Here is a 19,412-nt window from a genome sequence, read left to right on the forward strand (position 1 = left end):
TGACGGTTGGGCAGGGAGAGGAATCAGTGGCAGACTGGAAACATCTACTGGCAACCAAGATAATCTTACAGGGGCAGTTCCAGGGAGGTGTAACCCAGTGAGTGTAGGGAACTGACTGGGAGGGCAGCAGAATGAGCTAATATTCTGGTAATGTCCTTCCTGGCCTACAAAGAACAGGTTGTGATTTTTTAAATTAATAAATTTGTTCGTTTGTTTATAAATTATTTGTAAAATGAGACCCGACTATACGACAATGCATTTATGGATATGTTTTCCCTCAGACAGGAGACTTGAGTGAGGAGAAAGAGAAAGTAGAGGAAAGTGGAGGAAGAGTTCTGAGGGGAGGTATTTATAATTTAAAGTATTTATTTATTTATTTATTACTTTATTTTATTTTTTGTTATGGTCAATTAGCCAGCATATAGTCCATCATTAGTTTTGATGTATACACAACGATTCATTAGTTGCGTATAACACTCATCACCACAGTGCTCATCACCCCACGTGCCCTCCTTACTACCCATCATCCAGTTACCCCATCTCCCCACCCCCCTCCCCTCTGTAACCCTCAGTTTGTTTCCCAGGGTCCAGAGTCTCTCGTGGTTTGTCTCGCTCTCTGATTTCTTCCCATTCAGTTTTCCCTCCCTTCCCCTATGGCCCTCCACACTATTCTTTATGTTCCACACATGAGTGAAACCATATGATAATTGTCTTTCTCTGCTTGACATATTTCACTTAGCATAATCCTCTCCAGTTCCATCCTTGTCAATTTTAGAACATACATAGCAGAGTGTGGCATCTGTAAGATGATTTATGAAAGGAGAAGCTTCAGAGTACTCAGGACTGCTTTGCCCAGGGCCGCCAAGTCTCTCCCTAGTCACAGTGTCTGTGCGCTACATGGGGCAGGGGGGGCTCCTCCATGTGAGAAGCTGCACAATGTGAGAAGTGTACAATGCAGAAAGATGGCACTAGCACATGACTACAGGAAGACCAGGCTTCCGTGCCCATCTGCTTACTCGGGAACTGCTTACTTCGTTGAGAAGCAAATACACTACCAGTTACCTCTTCCCTTTCCTCACACCCCCAACCCCTCCCCGAGGCCAACGCAGCTGAACACATGATGTTGTTGAAGGGAATCTGTAAAGCTTTTGTGATTCTTGGTCATGTTCTCATGTTGTGTCATGAGAATGGAGAGCAGAGAGTACAGTAGCATTTGTGGCTAAAAAACAGCAACTTTGGATCATGAGTTTGAAACCAACTCCACCACCAAGTAGCTTAGAACCTTGAGGAGATCCCTTACCAGCCTGAGCCTTTGTCTTATCGGCAACATAAGAGTACTAGACCCCATTGCTGAGGTTCTCCCGAGGACTAGACGAAACTAATACAAAACAGACTCCGGACCCGTGAACTGAGATCAGTGCCTGCGCCATATTAGTTACAGCCGGGTCTCCTGGGGGCGGGGCCAGGCCACCTTTCGACTTCCACCGGCAGCGTGGTGCAGACAAGCTCCGGACCTAAACTTTAGGAGACTAAAACTTCCCGAGAGTGTACTTCACCAGTTATGAAATGAAGAAGGTGGATCAAATAATCATAAAATAAATGATCGTAAAATTCTAGTTTCCAAAATCCAGTTTTCTCTAATCCTGATCTTATGTTCTTCAAGGTGCTCAATAACGCAGCTTGATTGTAGTTTATTCTTTGCTCTCACATCCCTGACTTTATGACTCAATGTTACCGCCGCAGTGTCTGTGTTAATGAACCCGGAAAGGCATTCCTTTTAAACGAACTTCGGAGTAGAGAAGATCCTACCTGTATAGCATAGCGCTCGCTTCCTTTTCGCGCAGGGCTCATCGTTCCACTTGCCAGGGGCTGACACACTCTTGATGTAAATCTCCACACAGTCCTGGTTGTTTTTCTTGTTGTTGGGCTCATTGTCAGCCCAGTTCTCGGCCTCTTCGGTGAGAAGCTTTTTGGTTCCCACCCAGGTCCATTTATCATTGATCTTTCGGATCCCAATCCAGTAATAAGAGTTGTAGTAAGGTATGACATCATTGAGGTAAGCAATCTCTTTTTTATTCTGGATGGCCACTAAATCCGTGTAGTGCTTCTGGCAGAATATCCTGGAATAATTCCACGAATATGCTTTTATGCTGTAATTATAGGTCCATGCTGCCACTTCTTTCTGCTTGATTAATTCTGCGTAAAGGAGAGTAAATGCCAGGTTAGCATCCCTAACCAGAAGGCTTCTGTGAGTATAAATACACTGCTATGTAGTCAGATGAGCTTCTGACTGGAAGACAAATACCTAAAACATGACTCTTTTATGTCTAATCTAGTTTTAAAGAAGAAGGGTAGTTTCCATCTTTCACGTAAAAATATACACATGAAGTCAGAATAGGAAATCGTACTCTGAGGATCCTTAGTATTAGAGATTTGGAATCATAAAGATAAGAGTTGGGTCATCTAACTTCTCTTTTTATAAATGGAAGAGACGTATTAAGTAATTTGGCCAATTTAAATGACGCATGAAATGTCTCGATGGCTGATGTGAATCTACAAGTTCTACCTCTTCACATGGAAAATAAGATACTCTGTGATCTGGAACCTACCTGCTGGCCCAGCCTCATCACCCACCATATTTACCTTCTTAGCAAAACAGACTCCCACTTCTGTGCCTTTGCAATGCTCTTCCTGCTCTTCTGGTTGCCCTCCCCACGTATGCCTTGTAAACTTTTCCTCCCCCTGCATTCCATGACTTGCCCAGGTAGGCTTGCCGCTCCTTCCTCCAGGCTCCCGCCGCACCTCATCTCTGCCTCCACCTCCTTTATCACTAGGTATTGGAATGTCTCTTCCTGTGACATGGCAAGATGCCAGATTGCGAATCCTGATAGTGGTCTGTTCTTTTTTCTCTGGGTCCTTCACACCAAGCACAGAGCTTGACACTTAACAGGTGTTCAATAAATACTTGCTGAGTGAAACACAACATGTTTGTGGCAGGGGCAGGTTACAAATCAAATCTCCGGATCTGCAGTCTTACACTCATTCCACCTCTCTTGACTGTTGCGCTTTGATAAATTACACTGTGTCCTCCATTTCCGCTCGCTTACTTGTTAAAACAAGCCCTTTGAAGACATGTTTGTGATATTAAATGAAATAAAGTATGTGCCCTTCAAAAGTGTCGGGGGCACTCTGATGGAAGATATTGTTTTTGTAGGCAGTGGGAACTCACCCGGGCCAGAAGAGGCCAGATCCCACGTGAAGAAGTGTACAATGCAAGCAATCAGACCTGGAAGTGGCTCTCTTTCCTGTTTATAGAGTCTTGTTCTTAGTCAACCCTGTCCTCGGCTGCCTGCATGAGGGTCATTTATGTTTGTCTCTCCCTCGCTGACACTTCTGCTGCATTGCTTCCCCCTAAAACTTTATTTTGGTGTCACCAGGGCTGCATTATTGACCTCCATTATGACCTCCATGTGTCTAGGCAGTTTTGCCTTAATCAGCCCCTTCCTCCATAATAAAATATTCAAAACTATATTTTATAATTGCATCGGTATAATTGCATTGGTATAACTGCATTGGTATTGTATGCTAAGACATTTCTGTGGGTCCCCAATGGTACTGTGGGCCAATGCTTGCTGTGCCTGATGGAAAATTGGTCCTGAAAATGTCCATTTCAGTTTGTCCAGACTCTTTCCAGCAACGTCATGGTGTTGGGTGCATTTTTCCCCCAGGTATTTGGGCAGGGAGAATATTCCCATGCCTCATAACAACTGGATACCATCCTTAACTTCTCCTACTTGAGGAAGGTCCCCTCATTACTCAGGCCCAGATGAAGGGTTAACATAAAATTTACCAAAGATCAGGGCACTGAAGCAAAGGAGTTGGGCAGTTCTGAAGATTACACTCTGAAATCTCCAGTTCCAGATGGCTTTTAGGCAGCTGGCCTGAAACAAGAAAAGAAAACTTCTTTTTAGCATTGATGTGAAATCAACGGGGCCAAAAAAATTCTTGTTAATAATCATTATATTGAGTTATAATCCTCCCTGTTTCCATCAGGCTGGAGGTTCAAGCCCTCTGGTTCCTTCTTGTTTCTCACTGCTCTGCTTCCGAGTCATACCCTGGACCAATGCTGAGGACAGAATTTGCTTCTTCTTCCATTTGACAAATATTTATCAAATAACTACTTTGTGCAACTAATATTTTTTGTTTATGAACTATTTTGTAATATGCATGTAAGAAAAGTCATTATTATTATGCAATAATCTCCCTTTGAGAGCTAGTATGCCATACCCCAAAATACTAGAAGTTGCATGCAAACTCCCTGACTGACCAATACTTTGATGCACGGGACATCAGTGAATTGTCCTGTGCTATCCCATCTACTTTGTATTTTTTTTTAATTTTTTTTTTAAGATTTTATTTATTTATTCGACAGAGATAGAGACAGCCAGCGAGAGAGGGAACACAAGCAGGGGGAGTGGGAGAGGAAGAAGCAGGCTCATAGCGGAGGAGCCTGATGTGGGGCTCGATCCCATAACGCCGGGATCACGCCCTGAGCCGAAGGCAGACGCTTAACCGCTGTGCCACCCAGGCGCCCCTCTACTTTGTATTTTTGATCTATGTTTTGTCTTCTTGCTTGAAAATTTCAGCTATGTCCCCAGTACTATTCAATATTTAATATATATGCATAGTACATATATATTTTAATATATATAATAAACTTATTCCATTTGGATCAATAGCAAGTATTATTTCTAACAAGTTCCCTTCTGCTGGGATTTCATCAAATGTGTTAACATTTTTAAAATGTTTTTAGGCACATGAGTTCTGGGAATGCTCATCTTGTCCAATTCCCTCCTGTCGCACATGAAAGAACTAAAGGTTGGGGAGTCTAAAATCACATATGCTTTCACAAAATTCAATCTTTTTTTTTAAAAGATTTTATTTATTTATTTGACAGAGAGAGAGAGAGAGACAGCCAGCGAGAGAGAGAGCACAAGCAGGGGGAGTGGGAGAGGAAGAAGCAGGCTCCCAGCAGCAGAGCCTGATACGGGGCTCGATCCCAGAACGCTGGGATCGTGCCCTGAGCCAAAGGCAGACGCTTAACGACTGCGCCACCCAGGCGCCCCACAAAATTCAATCTTTTAAATTTTGATTTATTACCCTTTTTGTAAGGAAGTAAGATGTAGTGATCAAGTAAAGACTTTAAGCTTAAAATTGTATTATATTAGGTTAAAATTCTGCAGAGGAAGTAGAATAGAAATAGGTATTAAAGGGGAGAGAACAAATAATATAAAATTCCCTATTATCCGGAACTTGTTCATGTTTTAAGTGATGAGGGTTCTTAGATCACTACAGTATTTAATTCCACTGTAATACATTTTAAGAAATGATGTGACATTTATTTATTGTAAAAGGCTCATCTTTACAATGTATTGGACATCCCATCTTTCATTGGTTTTAAAACTTAATGACAAAAAAAGTTAGCTTTCCACTTAGAAAGGTGTGAGAGTTTACACAATTTTCCAAAATTCTTTCAGAGGTATAAGCAGCAGAAATGTTACTGATTAAGAACACAGGCATGTAGACTTCATGAAGGGGAGCCCAATATTTATCTTTGAATGTGTGCTGGGTGTCTTCTCCAGTAGACTGGAGACTCTTCTCCAGGACAAGTATAGTGTTTGTAATCTAGTGGTGCTTTCCCTGTGTCTTTTGAAAGTGTTTGTTTCCCTGTACATTTCTCCCTAGAGCATTTCTAGGGGTTTCTCTGGCTTTAGGGCAAGTTCAAGGAAGTGTGTGGGAGGCTGATCAGGGGACCTCCTGCTTCCCTATCAGTGCCCAACTCTAGCCACTATCCCAAAAGAGCTGTTTCACATTTTAACTAATTTGTTTAAACTTTGAAATATAGTTTAAACAGAATTGAGAGAGAGAGAGAGAGAGAGAGAGAGAGAGAAAGTGTTTTAAAATTTTAAGGTTTTCAAGGTGGATGGTGGGGTAACATAGTGATTCTTATTCTTGCAGGACTTTTGAATTCCTTTGAAAGTCTGGTAAGAGCTATAGTCAGGATTCTTCAAGAAATGCACAGNAGGCTCATAGCAGAAGAGCCTGATGTGGGGCTCGATCCCATTACGCCAGGATCACGCCCTGAGCCGAAGGCAGACGCTTAACCGCTGTGCCACCCAGGCGCCCCGCGGATTCACTAATTCTGTCCATGTTTAGTGGACCCCAAGTTCACATCTCTGTGAACTGTAAGGCTACAGAGTAAGTCACTAGCAATGGACAAGGGTTTTGTGTGTGAGCATGGAGAACGGATGGTGCCTGAGAATCTTCCTCTGAGTGGTCATTTTCCTCTGAAATTTCCTTGGGGTGGGCAGGCTTTCTCACATCTGTTCCCGTCTACTGTGTCATCTTCAGCTCTAAGATCCTAGAGATTTAAGGACTGTTCCCCTGTGTTACTAAGGACTGTTCTCCTGTGTTACTAAAGAAATGTCTCTAAGAGAAACGGCCACGTGCTCTGCTAATCTTTAATGTTCTCTGGCAGTCAACTCTGAACTGGAAGTTACTGGGAAACAGTCTATGACTAGGTCATTAGAATCACATCCTGTGCCCGTGTAAACCTTCATTAAAGTGCTTCACACTGTGGTTATGTTTAATTTTACTTTTCCTCAGAACTGGAGGAATGGGGTGAAGAGAGGGGCAGAGAGAAAGTGCAAGACCAGGTGTTTTTCCTTGCCCTCACTTGCTCCTCACGGAGTCCCGTGGCTGCCGGCATCGAGAGTGGCATACAACGTTGGCAGAAATGGTACCACGGAAAGGAATTCTGTTCTCCTGTCTATGTTGTAGACCACCGCATTGCGCTTTTAGAGGCAAAATCGACAATGCCCCTCCCTGGACTGTTTGCCTTCTGCCCCAATTCTGATTTCTCTCCTTCCTCTTCATTTCAGGGTCTGCAACTTCCTTGCTTCCCTTTACTCTCCAGCCACTTCCAACCACCAGCCCACGAAACTGCTCTTGCTAACTTTGCCCCTGAAATCCTAATTACCAAACCCAGTGAACACTGTCCCTTCTTATCTTCTTTGACCTTTCCGCAGCAATAAATGCTACTGACTACTTCCTTTTATTTAAAATCCTCCTGCTGGTTCTTCTCTTGACACTTATCTGACACATCTTGAGCAATTTTGATGAGTCTTCCTCTGAATCTATCTCGACCCTCTGCTTGCACTTGTAGAGATAGAGATTTCCCTGGGTTCCTGCCTCCATGACCTTATTCTCTTATCACTCATCTGCTTTCCTGAGGTCTTCTTCTGGTCATCTGTGTGCCAAATGGCCTGCAGGCAGCATCTCCCTCCCTGACTTCCCTCCTGAGCATGACATTGGCAATCCAAACACAAAGCAGGCATATGAATGTACAGCGGAGAATGCTGCTGGCAGAGGCTTCTCAAGGCCTAGATGACTTAGGTCTGACTCTCAGCTATAATAGAGAGCAGACACTTAATGCCTAAGAAATATGTTATGAATAAATGAACAAATGAAGAACAATGGCAGAGAAATGACTGAAAGTAGAAAGTGGGTGCTGAGTAGAAAAATGTTGAAAAAATACGTGATGATTACTCAGTGTTTAGGGGCTACAACAGTGCTTGCACCCAATTTAAAAGTGTATTACGATTAGGCAGAAGAGCACAAGAAAGCTGTGCAAAAAAAATGGTCTTGGTACTTTGTCTCATTCTATTTGGGTGTGAGAGAAGCAAGGGGCCTGATGGCTCACAGCCAGTGTGAGGGAACAAGTGAGGAGGACTCACTCTCTTGCCGTCCTGGCAAGATAGACGGATATGTGGAGAAGTGGGGAAATCAAGGACTGTTATCATGGGTGGTGTGTTTCAGGAAAGCCTGGAGGGGCGTCAGATAGCAGCAGCTCTTAGCAGCTGGGGACAAGAAAGCAAATTTCAATCTAACCCTCTGGAGTGAGTGTGACTCTCAGAAAGCACGAAAGGGGGTTCACAGAAGAGGCATAAGTTCTGACTAGCCGACGGTCTCACTGACTTGAACCCCGTGACCCTGAAGGCCTTCATCAGGTGGGCCATGGAGGGAAGACCAAGGATCTCTCTCCTTTGTCCAAACCCTTCACATCAACCTGTCCTCAAATCCCATTGACTTTACCTTCTGACCAGATACCTGGTCATTCTCTAGATTTCCACTTACCGCTAAGATACTAGTGCAGGGATTAACTCTTTCATCCCTGCACATTTTCTAATTACTCTCTCCTCAAGTTACTCCCCTCAGGTCACCCAACTTCAGTTCTTTCTCTAGAATGAAGCCAGAAGGATATTCCTGACACAAAAGCCTGATCATGTCACTTTACTACTTAAAGTCCGTCAGGTGTTCTTACACCGTGAGCAATAAACACAAACTCTTCAAGATGACACATGTAAGACCCTTCGAAATGTGGCCTCTTTCTTTTGTCTAGTCTCATGTCCTGCCATTAACTTTCAGTTTATTCACCCCCACACAATTCTACAATGCATTTATAACAAAACATCTTGCAGTTTCCAGAATGCACTATATATGCCCTACGTTCTCCTTATGGCCCAGAACACCCTCTCCTTCTCTGTGTACCTGGCTCTATAAATCCAAAAATCTCCCCCTGAAAGGAGCCTCTTCTATCACCAGTATCACTGCCCCCACCAAGACAGGTGCTCCCTGTTATCCCCTGTTCTTTGCCATTGCTTATTTCAGTAGATATTAATTTATCAAATGCCTACAATGTGTCAGGTACTCTTCGAGGCACTGGCATTAAAATGGTATAAACAGACATCATTCCTGTCCTCGTGGAATATACACTCTATTGAGGAATACAGACAATGAAATGCCGATAAATACACAACAGTTCATAGCAAACAAAGATGAACCCTGGAAGCTAGTGATAAGCCCTAGGTAGGGAATTAAAGTGGAGTTATGTGGTAGAGGGACTGGGTGGTTACCTTAGGCAGGGAGCTCAGGGGAGATCTTTCTAAGAACGTCATTTTTAACTGAAAGCAGAAGGGCCAGAAGGAGCCAGGCAGGGAGAAGCAGGAAAAAGAGAAGTAAAGACAGAAGGAAAAGCTGACATGAAGGCTTTGAGTGGCAGCAAAGTGTAGGGTGGTCACAGAACGTGACACATCACTGTGGCTGGAATGGAATGAGCAGTGGGAGGAAGAGTATGGCATGAAGCTGGTGACAGATCATTCCGGGGCTTTGGGAACCAAACAAGGGGATGAGATTTTGTTCTAAATGCAAAGAGGAATCAGGGGCTGGGGGTGTGGATTTTAATAGAGGCGATGATATAGTCTGATTGATGTCGAAAACTGGGAGGTCCTAGAGGTTAATTGAAAAGGTAGCTTTGATGAGGGAACTGAAAGGGGAGCTGAGGGCATAGCTAGCACCAGGCCACCCACCCCCTTGCTCCGTGGGATATGTGAGACATTCCTCAGGCACTCCCTGCTGCCCAAGAACAAAGGAAAGGGAAAAACAAAGGGTTAACTGATAGAGATCGCAGTCATGGAGGACAGGAGTCTCCATCAGTTTGCACCTGTCTTAACAATAAGAAAACAATCCCCAGAAAGCTACAGACTCAATTTCCTGGAACCCTAACATCACCCTCCCTTCCACAGGATAGAAAATCTTGTATTATCAGTCACTCCTCACAATCCCAGTGCAGCTCTTTCTGCCCACAGGTCCTGTCCCCGTGCTATAACAAAAACACTCTTTTTGCACCAAAAAAGTCTCAAGAATTCCTAGGCAGTCTCTGGCTCTGAACCTGCCCACTCCAAACTGCATCAGGTTGGGGCCAGAACTTGTGGGTCTGACGTATAGTGAGCAGAAGGGATCTAATTATCTAATTGCTAGGGCTCTGAACAGAGAAGCGTCCTGAGTCAGGTGCTCTGAACAGAGATGCCCCTGACTATGGTGGTTTTGATGAATCAGTGGCAGAGACACTGTGCTGTGCAAAGGGGAAGCTACTGTGCTAGTCCCAGTGGGAGTGGAAGGGGGTCTATCTTGGGCTGGGGTCAATGGAGATGCAAAGGTGGGAGGTAGATGTGAGAGTCGTGGAGGAGGCAGAACTATACAAATTGCTGGTGGCAGAGTCCAGGTTTCACAAGGCATCACAACTACCACAATATTTCCCTGAAATTTCTGGATGATAGTGGTGTTGGCATAGCACAGATGTTAGTAGCCCCAGCAGCTTAAAGGTAGAAAATGAAACACAGTGAAAAAAAGAAAGAGGTCTCTAGGCCAACAGCAGATTAGAAATAAAGGTAAGAAGGATCCCAGGACATCAACACTAAGAATCAAAGCGCATATTTAAATTAGACCACAAATCACCATTATTTAGGTTGAAATACTAGCATTAATAATAAAGTAGCATACCTAATTTTTAAAAGCACATTGGAGCATGACTGAGCTATATCCCTACAAATGTAAAGGAATCGTTTTGTATTTGACTTTATAAAGTTTCTGTCTGCTTTTCAATCAAAGAAGTGAGACACCTAGAAGATAATGTAATAAATGTCGTTCATAAAACCACCATGTGCCTACTTTTTAGGATTGGTCCAGGGACTTTTCTCAGTATTGCCCATTATGCAGTAGATCATTTTGATTTTCCAAGATTTGATTAATAAGCTTCCACTTACAAAATTCTGAAGCTACATATTCTTTTTTTTTTTTAAGATTTTATTTATTTATTTGACAGAGAGAGAGAGACAGCCAGCGAGAGAGGGAACACAAGCAGGGGGAGTGGGAGAGGAAGAAGCAGGCTCCCAGCGGAGCAGGGAGCCCGACATGGGGCTCGATTCCAGGACCCCGGGATCACGACCTGAGCCAAAGGCAGACGCTTAACGACTGAGCCCCCCAGGCGCCCCTGAAACTACATATTCTAAGAGCCAGTGGCCAGCCCAGGAGAAGGTGAACCATATAACTACATTTTGAAAAATAGGTAATGGAAGAGTAAGAACTAAAAGCCACAGATCTAAGATGGTTAAGGTATGAATGGAAGAGAATCCAGACCTGTTCCTTAGCCCTCTAAAACTCTGACTAACATCAGCATCATTTAAGTGCAAGTTCCCGATCAAGAGCTCCCCCTCTTTGAGAGTCATCTGATTGAAAACACCCCGCCAGATAAACCTTAGTCTCTTTCCTCAGGTCCTAGAGGTTAATTAAAGCCAAATTTACACACAGAGGGGTGAGGTTGCTGAATCCCAAGAGCCAAATATGTCCAGGGGCAAAGGAAGAGGTCTTACTTTTGGAATATTGAAAACAGTTCTAGAGCTGGAGTCCTCGGCACTAGGTTGCAGAGTTCCAGCCCAGTTTCAAGATGCTAAGGGAGGAGCCTCTAAGCATAAAGCACAGGAGGCCATAGAGTGGGGTTCTTAACCTAAGACCCATGTGCAGGTTGGGGAACCCACTGTGCTTGTCCAGAAAGCTTGTGTGCTTATGTGGATGTTTGCATTTTCATCTGGGATGAAGAGTTGTATTTTCACGAGAACCTCAAAGGACCTCATGATCCGATGTATCAAAATACTTCTGAAATAGAGGAGGGTCCCAACTGAATAGAAGGAAGAGATGACTAACTCCTTATCCATGTAAGTTGACCAATACAGAGGATGTATGATGCGCAAAGGATGAGACAAAAACAATCCACATTTCCATGTCATTGGTGTTCAAACTCAGGACAGACTCAAATTCACTCCTGTTCTCCTCACAGTCTTCTTCTCTATTCTCCCCAGTACAGAAAATCCCCATTGCAAATATTTGAGAAGTGTACTGTAGTAAAGCAGAGAGGTGGGGTGAACCATGTCTGAATGCTGCTTTCTTCTGGCAGCCCATGGAAAGGGGCTCAAAAACAGAGACAGTCGGTTCCTTGCTAGCCACAGATCGCAGGATTTTGGACCCCGGGACTATGCAAAGTACCCCTGGTAAGTCAGGAGTGAAACCGTGTGTCTTCTCTGTTAATGAGTTCAAAAATGCCTAGTTTTCCTTGTATCTTTCCTGGATCCCAAACTCCACAAATTTTTTTCTTTTTCACAACAATAATAGCTGGCATTTGCTAATCGGTTACCATGTGCCAGCCTCAGTGCCATCCTATTCAACCTTCACAATGACACTATAAAGTAGAGCGCTAGAATTATATCTATCTTACAGATGAAGAAACGGAGCCCCTAACAGGATAGAGACTTAAGGCAGAAGTGGAAACCGTGTGGATACTCCACGGAAGTCCCGGGAGACTACTAGGGTTCTGAGAGGGAACTAGGAGGGCTGGGATGAGAACACATTCAATCGCAGGTTGTCCCAGGGCACCTGCTCAGCCTTGCCTTCAAGCCACAGGGAAGAACAATCCTGGAGAAGGTGGCCAAGTGTTTACTGAGATCTGCACCAGAAGAGTTTCTGCAAGCTCTAATAGGAAAAACAGCAGCAGTGGACCCAGAGGACAGAAGTCCAGATGCAGACACTGTCAAGCCTGGTGGTCAAGCCGTAGGTGAAACTCCTGGTCTCTGCAAGGCTCAGTGGCTTCATTCATAACATGGAAAGAGCGACCTCAAAACCCAAGGATGTTAGAGGGTTAAAGCGGACCACAGGTTTGGACATCCTCACCCTCCAAAGGGCTATTCAACATAAAGTGCCATGACTACTGCTCTTTCTCCCTTCACCTGCCTGACTCAGCCTCCACACCGCATCTCCTCCCGTTCCCAGAGTACAGAGAAATGGACTTACCATCTCCTCTGCGCCTCGGCTTCCTCTCGGCCGTCTGCCCAGCCCAGACTTCTTATAGTCTTGCTGCCTCCTCTCAGTGTCAAGCTGTTTAGAAAAGCAACTTCCTNAAGCGGACCACAGGTTTGGACATCCTCACCCTCCAAAGGGCTATTCAACATAAAGTGCCATGACTACTGCTCTTTCTCCCTTCACCTGCCTGACTCAGCCTCCACACCGCATCTCCTCCCGTTCCCAGAGTACAGAGAAATGGACTTACCATCTCCTCTGCGCCTCGGCTTCCTCTCGGCCGTCTGCCCAGCCCAGACTTCTTATAGTCTTGCTGCCTCCCCTCAGTGTCAAGCTGTTTAGAAAAGCAACTTCCTATTTAAGTTCCAGAAATTCACCACAGCCCTTCCCATGAAGTTGGATGTTGGTAATACCGGAGCAGTTGATAACACTTAGCAGCAGTTGTCACCGGGGGGCAAGAGGTTACCTACTTCCACGGGGGATGGTCTGGAGACAGGGGCAAGTGTGAATCACTCCTGGACATCCCGGGCTGAGCAGTGCAGGAATACTGCCCACATCCCCCAGGAGTCAAGTTTCCTCTGATTATGATAGGAGCCCCAATTTAAGGTCGTATGTTTGGAAAATATGCTTTGTCTTAATCGTAATGTCCCAGTGTAAATTTTCCAGTTATTGTGAAATCTCGGTGAATGTTAACAATTCCAGCAGGCTTCTGAGGCAAGGGAGCAAAAATAATAATACAAAATGATAGGAAAAAGCCCCTGAGAAAATCCTGACAACGAGGGGGTGATTGCTGGAAACAGTCTCGACATGAAATATAACAGACATGGGTCATTATTAGAAAAGAGATTCTGCTTCTTGTATCAGAAAAAAAGATGTAGAACTGGAAATTTCGTGTGTGGGAGTAGGAGGCTGTTGGCTCAGTGCTGAAGACCTGAGCTCTGTGGCTGAGCTCCCTGAGGAGCCATTAGGCAAATGACCTACACTCTCCATGCTTCTGTTTTCCAACTGTGAAACAGAATGACGGTGACAGATCTCACCCTACCCGTTGTTGTGTGGCTGAATGAGCTAAAAAGTGGAGAGTGCTTGAAACAATATCTGGCCCACAGTCAGAACTCAACCCAAGTAAGGCATTGTTTTTACTTCTCAGAGTTGTTACCAGCCAGCCTCAAATCGAGTATTGCGTACTTGGGGTCAAGTCAGAAAACCCTCCCTCCCGTTTATCTTCTTGGAGTTCTAGTTGTGCGGTAGTGGGTGTTACTCTTCATTCACCCCATGGTGTTACGGTTTGTAAATAGCATCTCATGGGTAGATTAAAAATGGAATAAAATGGAAGGATCTGGAAAGAAGTCCAAAGATAACGATGATCTAAGGAGCTCGGGGCTGCATTTACACTGAACAATTTGGGCCAAGAGGAAGGGATTAATTTATAGAGGTAGAAAGGCTGGGGAGGGAGGTGGCAATGAAGGAATGACGGGAGGGGAACACAGGACACTGAGAGGAGAGAGGATGGGGCAGCTCACGTGATGCAGTGTTTGGGAGCCCTGCCCCTGGAGCCAGACCGCCGGGCTCTGCCAGCCACCAGCGGTGTGTCCTGGACAACTTAATGACCCTCCTTGTGACTCAGTTCCTTCAGCTATCTCAATAATAAACAAGGATAACAGTCACTGCGTGGAAGTGTTAACCATTAATGGATTTATACGGGAAGGGCCTGGAGCATACCTGGCACACAGACAAAGCGTGTGCATGGGTACTTTCGTTTTCCTGAGATTTGCCTCCTTTTCCTCTGTGCTAAGACAGTCTGATGACTCTGGGCAGACACGATGAAAATGCTCCCTCCCATCTCCACTCGGATTTCTACTTCTCCTATTACATGGATGCATTCATACATGCAACAAAGATTTGCGTTCCTTCAAGGCTCCAGGCAGCATCCTAGCACTGGGGATTTGGTAAACCCTAGTGGACCTCACGCTTATATTTTTTTAGGGATGAGGGATTAGATATTAATAAAAACCACATGAATAAATGCAAAAAGAAAAAAATGTGTTGCAGTGAAAGGTATGATGGGAGCTTGACCTGAGGAAGCCTCCCCAGAGACAGTGATTTCAGAGCTGAAGTCTTACTTCAAATAAGCATTACTACATTGGGTGGGGAGAACATTCTAGGTCAGTCAAGGCTTGGAGCAGCCTGGGAGTCTCTGGACAGCCACAGTACCTGGAGTGGGTAAAGGAGGCTGGACAGGTAGGGAGCACCTGGACCATGCCCAGTCTCAGGCCATGTTATGGATCTCAGCACGTGCACCATCTGTCATCATGTGAAATAGAAGGCAGTTAATTCCTCCTGTACAGCTGGTCCTCTACTCAGAGAACACTAAGGAACTTTCTACATAACAGGCTGCAGGATGACAGGCTAGAACTTTAAAAAGAGCATATAGCTCTTCCCCCTTGTTGTTAATATTATATGTTCATTGTTAATAAGAAAAAGAAAAAGACAAGAAAATTCAGAAAAGCACAAAGAAGGGGAAAAAAGATCTCCCCTAACTCCGTGGAACTGGAATGAAATTAGAATCCCATTATACACTCAGTACAATGTTTTTTTGTTTGTTTTATTTGATGATATATCATAAACCTTTGTGATGCTTTAAAATATATTTCTACTGTAGTTACAACAACAAAAAACCCACAATATATAAGTCAGAGATACACATACATCATAAGATAAGTAGAGATACACATACATCATAAAGATGAACAACGAAGGATTAAGTTAACTCTTCCCATGGTCGGAATGGACTTTATCAAAACTTCCCAGAAAGGGGGAAATGGGAGAAGAAAAAGAACTTACCAGCCAAAAGGAGCCCTTGTGTTTATTCGCTCAAAGCGTCTGACCCTCCCCTGGTGGCTGACACAGTCATGAACAAGATGTCAACCCTCCCCATACAGTTTTCGGATATCACACACAACTTTCTCGAGCTTTCTCTGTTGAAACTCTACTTAAATTGGTCTGTGGTGTTGTGATTAAGCATTTCTTTTCTCTATCTTTGCTCTCCAGTTTTTGAACGGGAAGGAAAGGCAGTGAAATCAGTCATCCGGGCAAAGGTCTCAGACAATAAACACGTCCACACACATGACCTTAAATAGAAATTGGATTCTCAGGACAAATTCCACATTACCATGTTTATGCCTTCTCAGCCCCAGCCCGGGGGTTCATCTAGTCATCCTATATATTTTCATGAGGATGTGCCCTGTGCTATCATCTAAGTGAATAAGACACAGTCCTGGTCCTGAAGGGGCTCAAAGACCAGGGGACAGACAGACACAGAAACAGATGGTTATGAACACCGTGGGGGAGCCAGCAAATGCAGCCATTCTTGCACAAGCCGCACGAGAGGGCAGCTAACTAACGACCTGCCGGGGGCAGTGGAGAGAGTGGGTAGAAGAGGAATTGGGCGCAAACGGCCCTTCAGCTGAACGGAAGAAGCAGGATTCTCTTGTGCAAGCTCGGTGGCTGGACATGTACACACAGAAAATACTCTACACCCAGCCGATGAATTAGGACGTGGTTTTTCCTATTACAAGTATTTTTACTCTTCCAAAAGCATATTGTGTCTGGGGCCCTTGAATTACCAGAAGGCTGTGATAACCACAGAAAGGTTATCACCTACGCTAGAACGCTAGAAACATAATCAAACGGTGACCTGTCTGTAAATGAACCCCGTGAATAGACTATTTAAAAGTCACTGAGGAAGTGAAGCAGAGATAGTGTTAGGCTTATGAGCTCCAATAGCTGAGTACTTATTTTTGGGTCAGACTTTATGAGAGGCATTTAAATATCCGTATCTCACTGAAACCTCACAACGGCTTTATGTAGTCCAGCTACGTAGCTGGTCCCTCTACTCAGACATTATTATGATTGGCATTTTACTGAAAAGGAAATTGAGACTTAGGGGGTTAAATGGCTTACTCAAGAGGACAGAGCTGACGAAAGAGAAGGTTGGGGTGGAAATTCAAGTCCAGTAGGGAAACAATACCACACTAAACTCTGGTTTTTTGTTTTGTTTTATTGAAGTCAGTACAAAGCGCTTCCTGGGAAGGGAAGAAGAGGTTCCTCTGACCCCCTTCTCTTGGCAGTCTGGTGGGGAGTCTATGCTCAAAAGCTCTGGTACTGAAAGATGGATCAAGAGTGAAACTGAATCAAACTACTCATCACGTCCGTGTCAGGACATGGGGTCACGTCTCAGGTCAGGGTTGCTGTTACTGACGCTGCCTGGGTTAAAATTGCCGTCATCACAAAGGGACGTGGTTGCCAATTTGCTGGGGAATGTATATTTTGTCTGGAAATGTGAGGAAAACATAAAAATGCTCCAATTCAATTTAGAGGAAAAAAGGCAAGATTGGGTGGAAAGTAGAACAGGTTAATTTCTTTATTAAAATTTTAATTTTAATTCAATTAATTAATGTATAGTGTATTATTAGTTTCAGAGCTCAGTGATTCATCAGTTGCATACAACACCCAGTGCTCATTACATCACGTGCCCTCCTTAGTGCCCATTACCCAGTTACCCCTTCCACCCCACCACATCTTCTTTATCCATTCATCTGTCGATGGACATCTGGGTTCTTTCCATAGTTTGACTATTGTGGACATTGACTGTTAAAAACACTGGAGACTAGGCTAATTCCTGAGCCTCCATCCAATCATCTAGACTAAGATTATGCAGGTCAGAGTCTCTACAGTTTCCCACAACATTCCTAGTTGACCTGCTTTGCTCTTTCCCAAGATCAGGTATAATAAAAGATTAAAGAGCTGTTGAACTTTGCATCACATAATTTGCTTTCTTTCAATGCACACAGGGGAGGGTTACCTCTAATGGCAATTATGCCTGCTCTCTGAAGCCGTTCATTGTTTGGGGGGATACGTCTCTGAAATAGTAAATAGATATCAAACTGGGAGAAATAGACATAACATATTTTCATTACAAAATTTTATCCAGTAAAGCTGGTTTGATGACTTGAACTGCTCTTGAGACTAATAACAACCTCAGAGTTACCAATACCTCTTGCATTCTAGAGGCAGGACAACCAAATATAGAATTAAAAATACTAATTTGGCATTCAGAGGCACATCCTGTTATTCAGAAAAGTGCTCCTACAGTTAATTACATTTTTTTTTCAATTGAGAACTAAGAGAATTATGCAATAGGACCTGTAAGTCAAACATCTGTCTATATAACAGCATTTTCAGCAACAATTTATTGACTGACTGTTATGAGTGGGACATTTTTCTAGAACTTGGAACTTGACACAGATATGAAAGCCAGTTTGCTGAGTCTGCGCGGAATGTTGCCTCTAGGAGCTATCAATCTAGTTGGAGATGTAAGCCACATGCAAAGAAAGGAGAGATGATGATATGAGACAGTACGTGCCCATACAGACCAGGAGGTGGTCAGAGTGCAACAAGACAGTGAGCTAGCTGAGAACCCGGGCTAGACATGAGGTGCATCTTGCGATTTCTGCCCCAACCACACCAGTCTAGAGGACGTCAGCTTCCCACAGCACCCCGTACAGCTGCGAATCTGCCTAGATAGCCAATTCTATTATTTCTGAAAATAAACCCAATATGTATTAGGTTTTAGAAATGGAGCAATTTCAGGGGAGCCTGAGTGGCTCAGTCAGTTAAGCATCCAACTCTTGGTTTCAGCTCAGGTCATGATCTCGGGGTCATGGGATTGAGTCCTGAGTCAGGCTGAGCACTGAGCACAGAGTGTGGGGCCTGCTTGGGATTGGTTCTCCTCCTCTTCCTCTGCTCCTCCCCCCTGCTCATGCTCACTCACTCTCTCTCTCAAAAAAAAAAAAAAAGAAGTTGAGCAATTTCAGATTAAGCATACTACCCTTCCTCCCAACACACACACACAGACACACACTGCATATATACTTTAAGTATTATCTTCCACTATAATAAATTTCTTATGAGTCTAGTGAATGTAAAACTTTTTTTCCTTTTTCTTTGACATATTCCTCTAAATTCCTGAATTCAGAGTAAAAACTATCTGACCTCCTTTGAGACCCTTGCCTCATACTGGCAGGAAGGGTGTGAACACCATAACGGAGCAGGGTCTGGGCCAGTTAATTAACTCTTAGGGTGGAGTCTCTAGGGTCTAAATGAGGGAGGCCCAGGGAAGAGTCAGACGGGCAGGTTTGGACCTTAAGGAGATCTGAGAGTCAGAAACCTGAGGCCACAAACAGTATCAAGGCAAAGAGTAGGAGAGAAGGGGTTTTGAAAGGGAGAGGAGGCCAAGGGACAGTGGGTGGACAGGCTGGGATGCCGGAGAGGAGCCCATACTCTTTCTTGGTTGGCCTGGTTTACAGCATAGGAGGTCAGGATGAATGTCAGAAAAGGCAACACCATCTGCTTCATATATTCTTTCTTTTCTTTCTTTCTTTCTTTTCTCTTTTTTTTTTTTTTAGATTTTATTTATTTATTTGAGAGAAACAGAGAGCAAGCACAAGCAGGGGGAGGGGTAGAGGGAGACGGAGAAGAAGACTCCCCACCGAGCAGGGGGCCAGATGCGGGGCTCGATCCCAGGACCCCAGGATCATGACCTGAGCTGAAGGCAGATGCTTAACCAGCAGAGCCACCCAGGTGCTCCCCCATCTACTTCATTCTGA

At 44.2% G+C, this 19,412-nt stretch overlaps 1 protein-coding gene across 6 annotated transcripts in view; it reads right to left on the reverse strand.

Moving 5' to 3' along the window:
* Nucleotides 1–15,739, reverse strand: part of SELP (selectin P) — a 42,639-nt gene extending 26,900 nt beyond the window's left edge. For 2 of the 6 annotated variants that reach the window (XM_011224107.3, XM_002918569.4), the window contains exons 1-5: nucleotides 15,589–15,729; nucleotides 14,959–15,048; nucleotides 12,742–12,825; nucleotides 3,851–3,941; nucleotides 1,810–2,196 (exon numbers count right to left, since the gene is read on the reverse strand). In XM_011224107.3, coding sequence (XP_011222409.1) covers nucleotides 1,810–2,196; nucleotides 3,851–3,941; nucleotides 12,742–12,825; nucleotides 14,959–15,048 — 652 coding nt within the window. In that variant the 5' untranslated portion in view covers nucleotides 15,589–15,729. Of the gene's footprint in view, nucleotides 1–1,809; nucleotides 2,197–3,850; nucleotides 3,942–12,741; nucleotides 12,826–12,997; nucleotides 13,082–14,958; nucleotides 15,049–15,588 lie in introns of all 6 variants that reach the window. The other 4 variants (XM_034666706.1, XM_011224104.3, XM_011224105.3 and 1 more) reach the window with 4 other exon arrangements.
* Between the last annotated feature and the right edge of the window lie 3,673 nt (nucleotides 15,740–19,412).

This window comes from Ailuropoda melanoleuca, chromosome 8 (assembly GCF_002007445.2).
Source record: "Ailuropoda melanoleuca isolate Jingjing chromosome 8, ASM200744v2, whole genome shotgun sequence".
Taxonomy (NCBI): domain Eukaryota; kingdom Metazoa; phylum Chordata; class Mammalia; order Carnivora; family Ursidae; genus Ailuropoda; species Ailuropoda melanoleuca.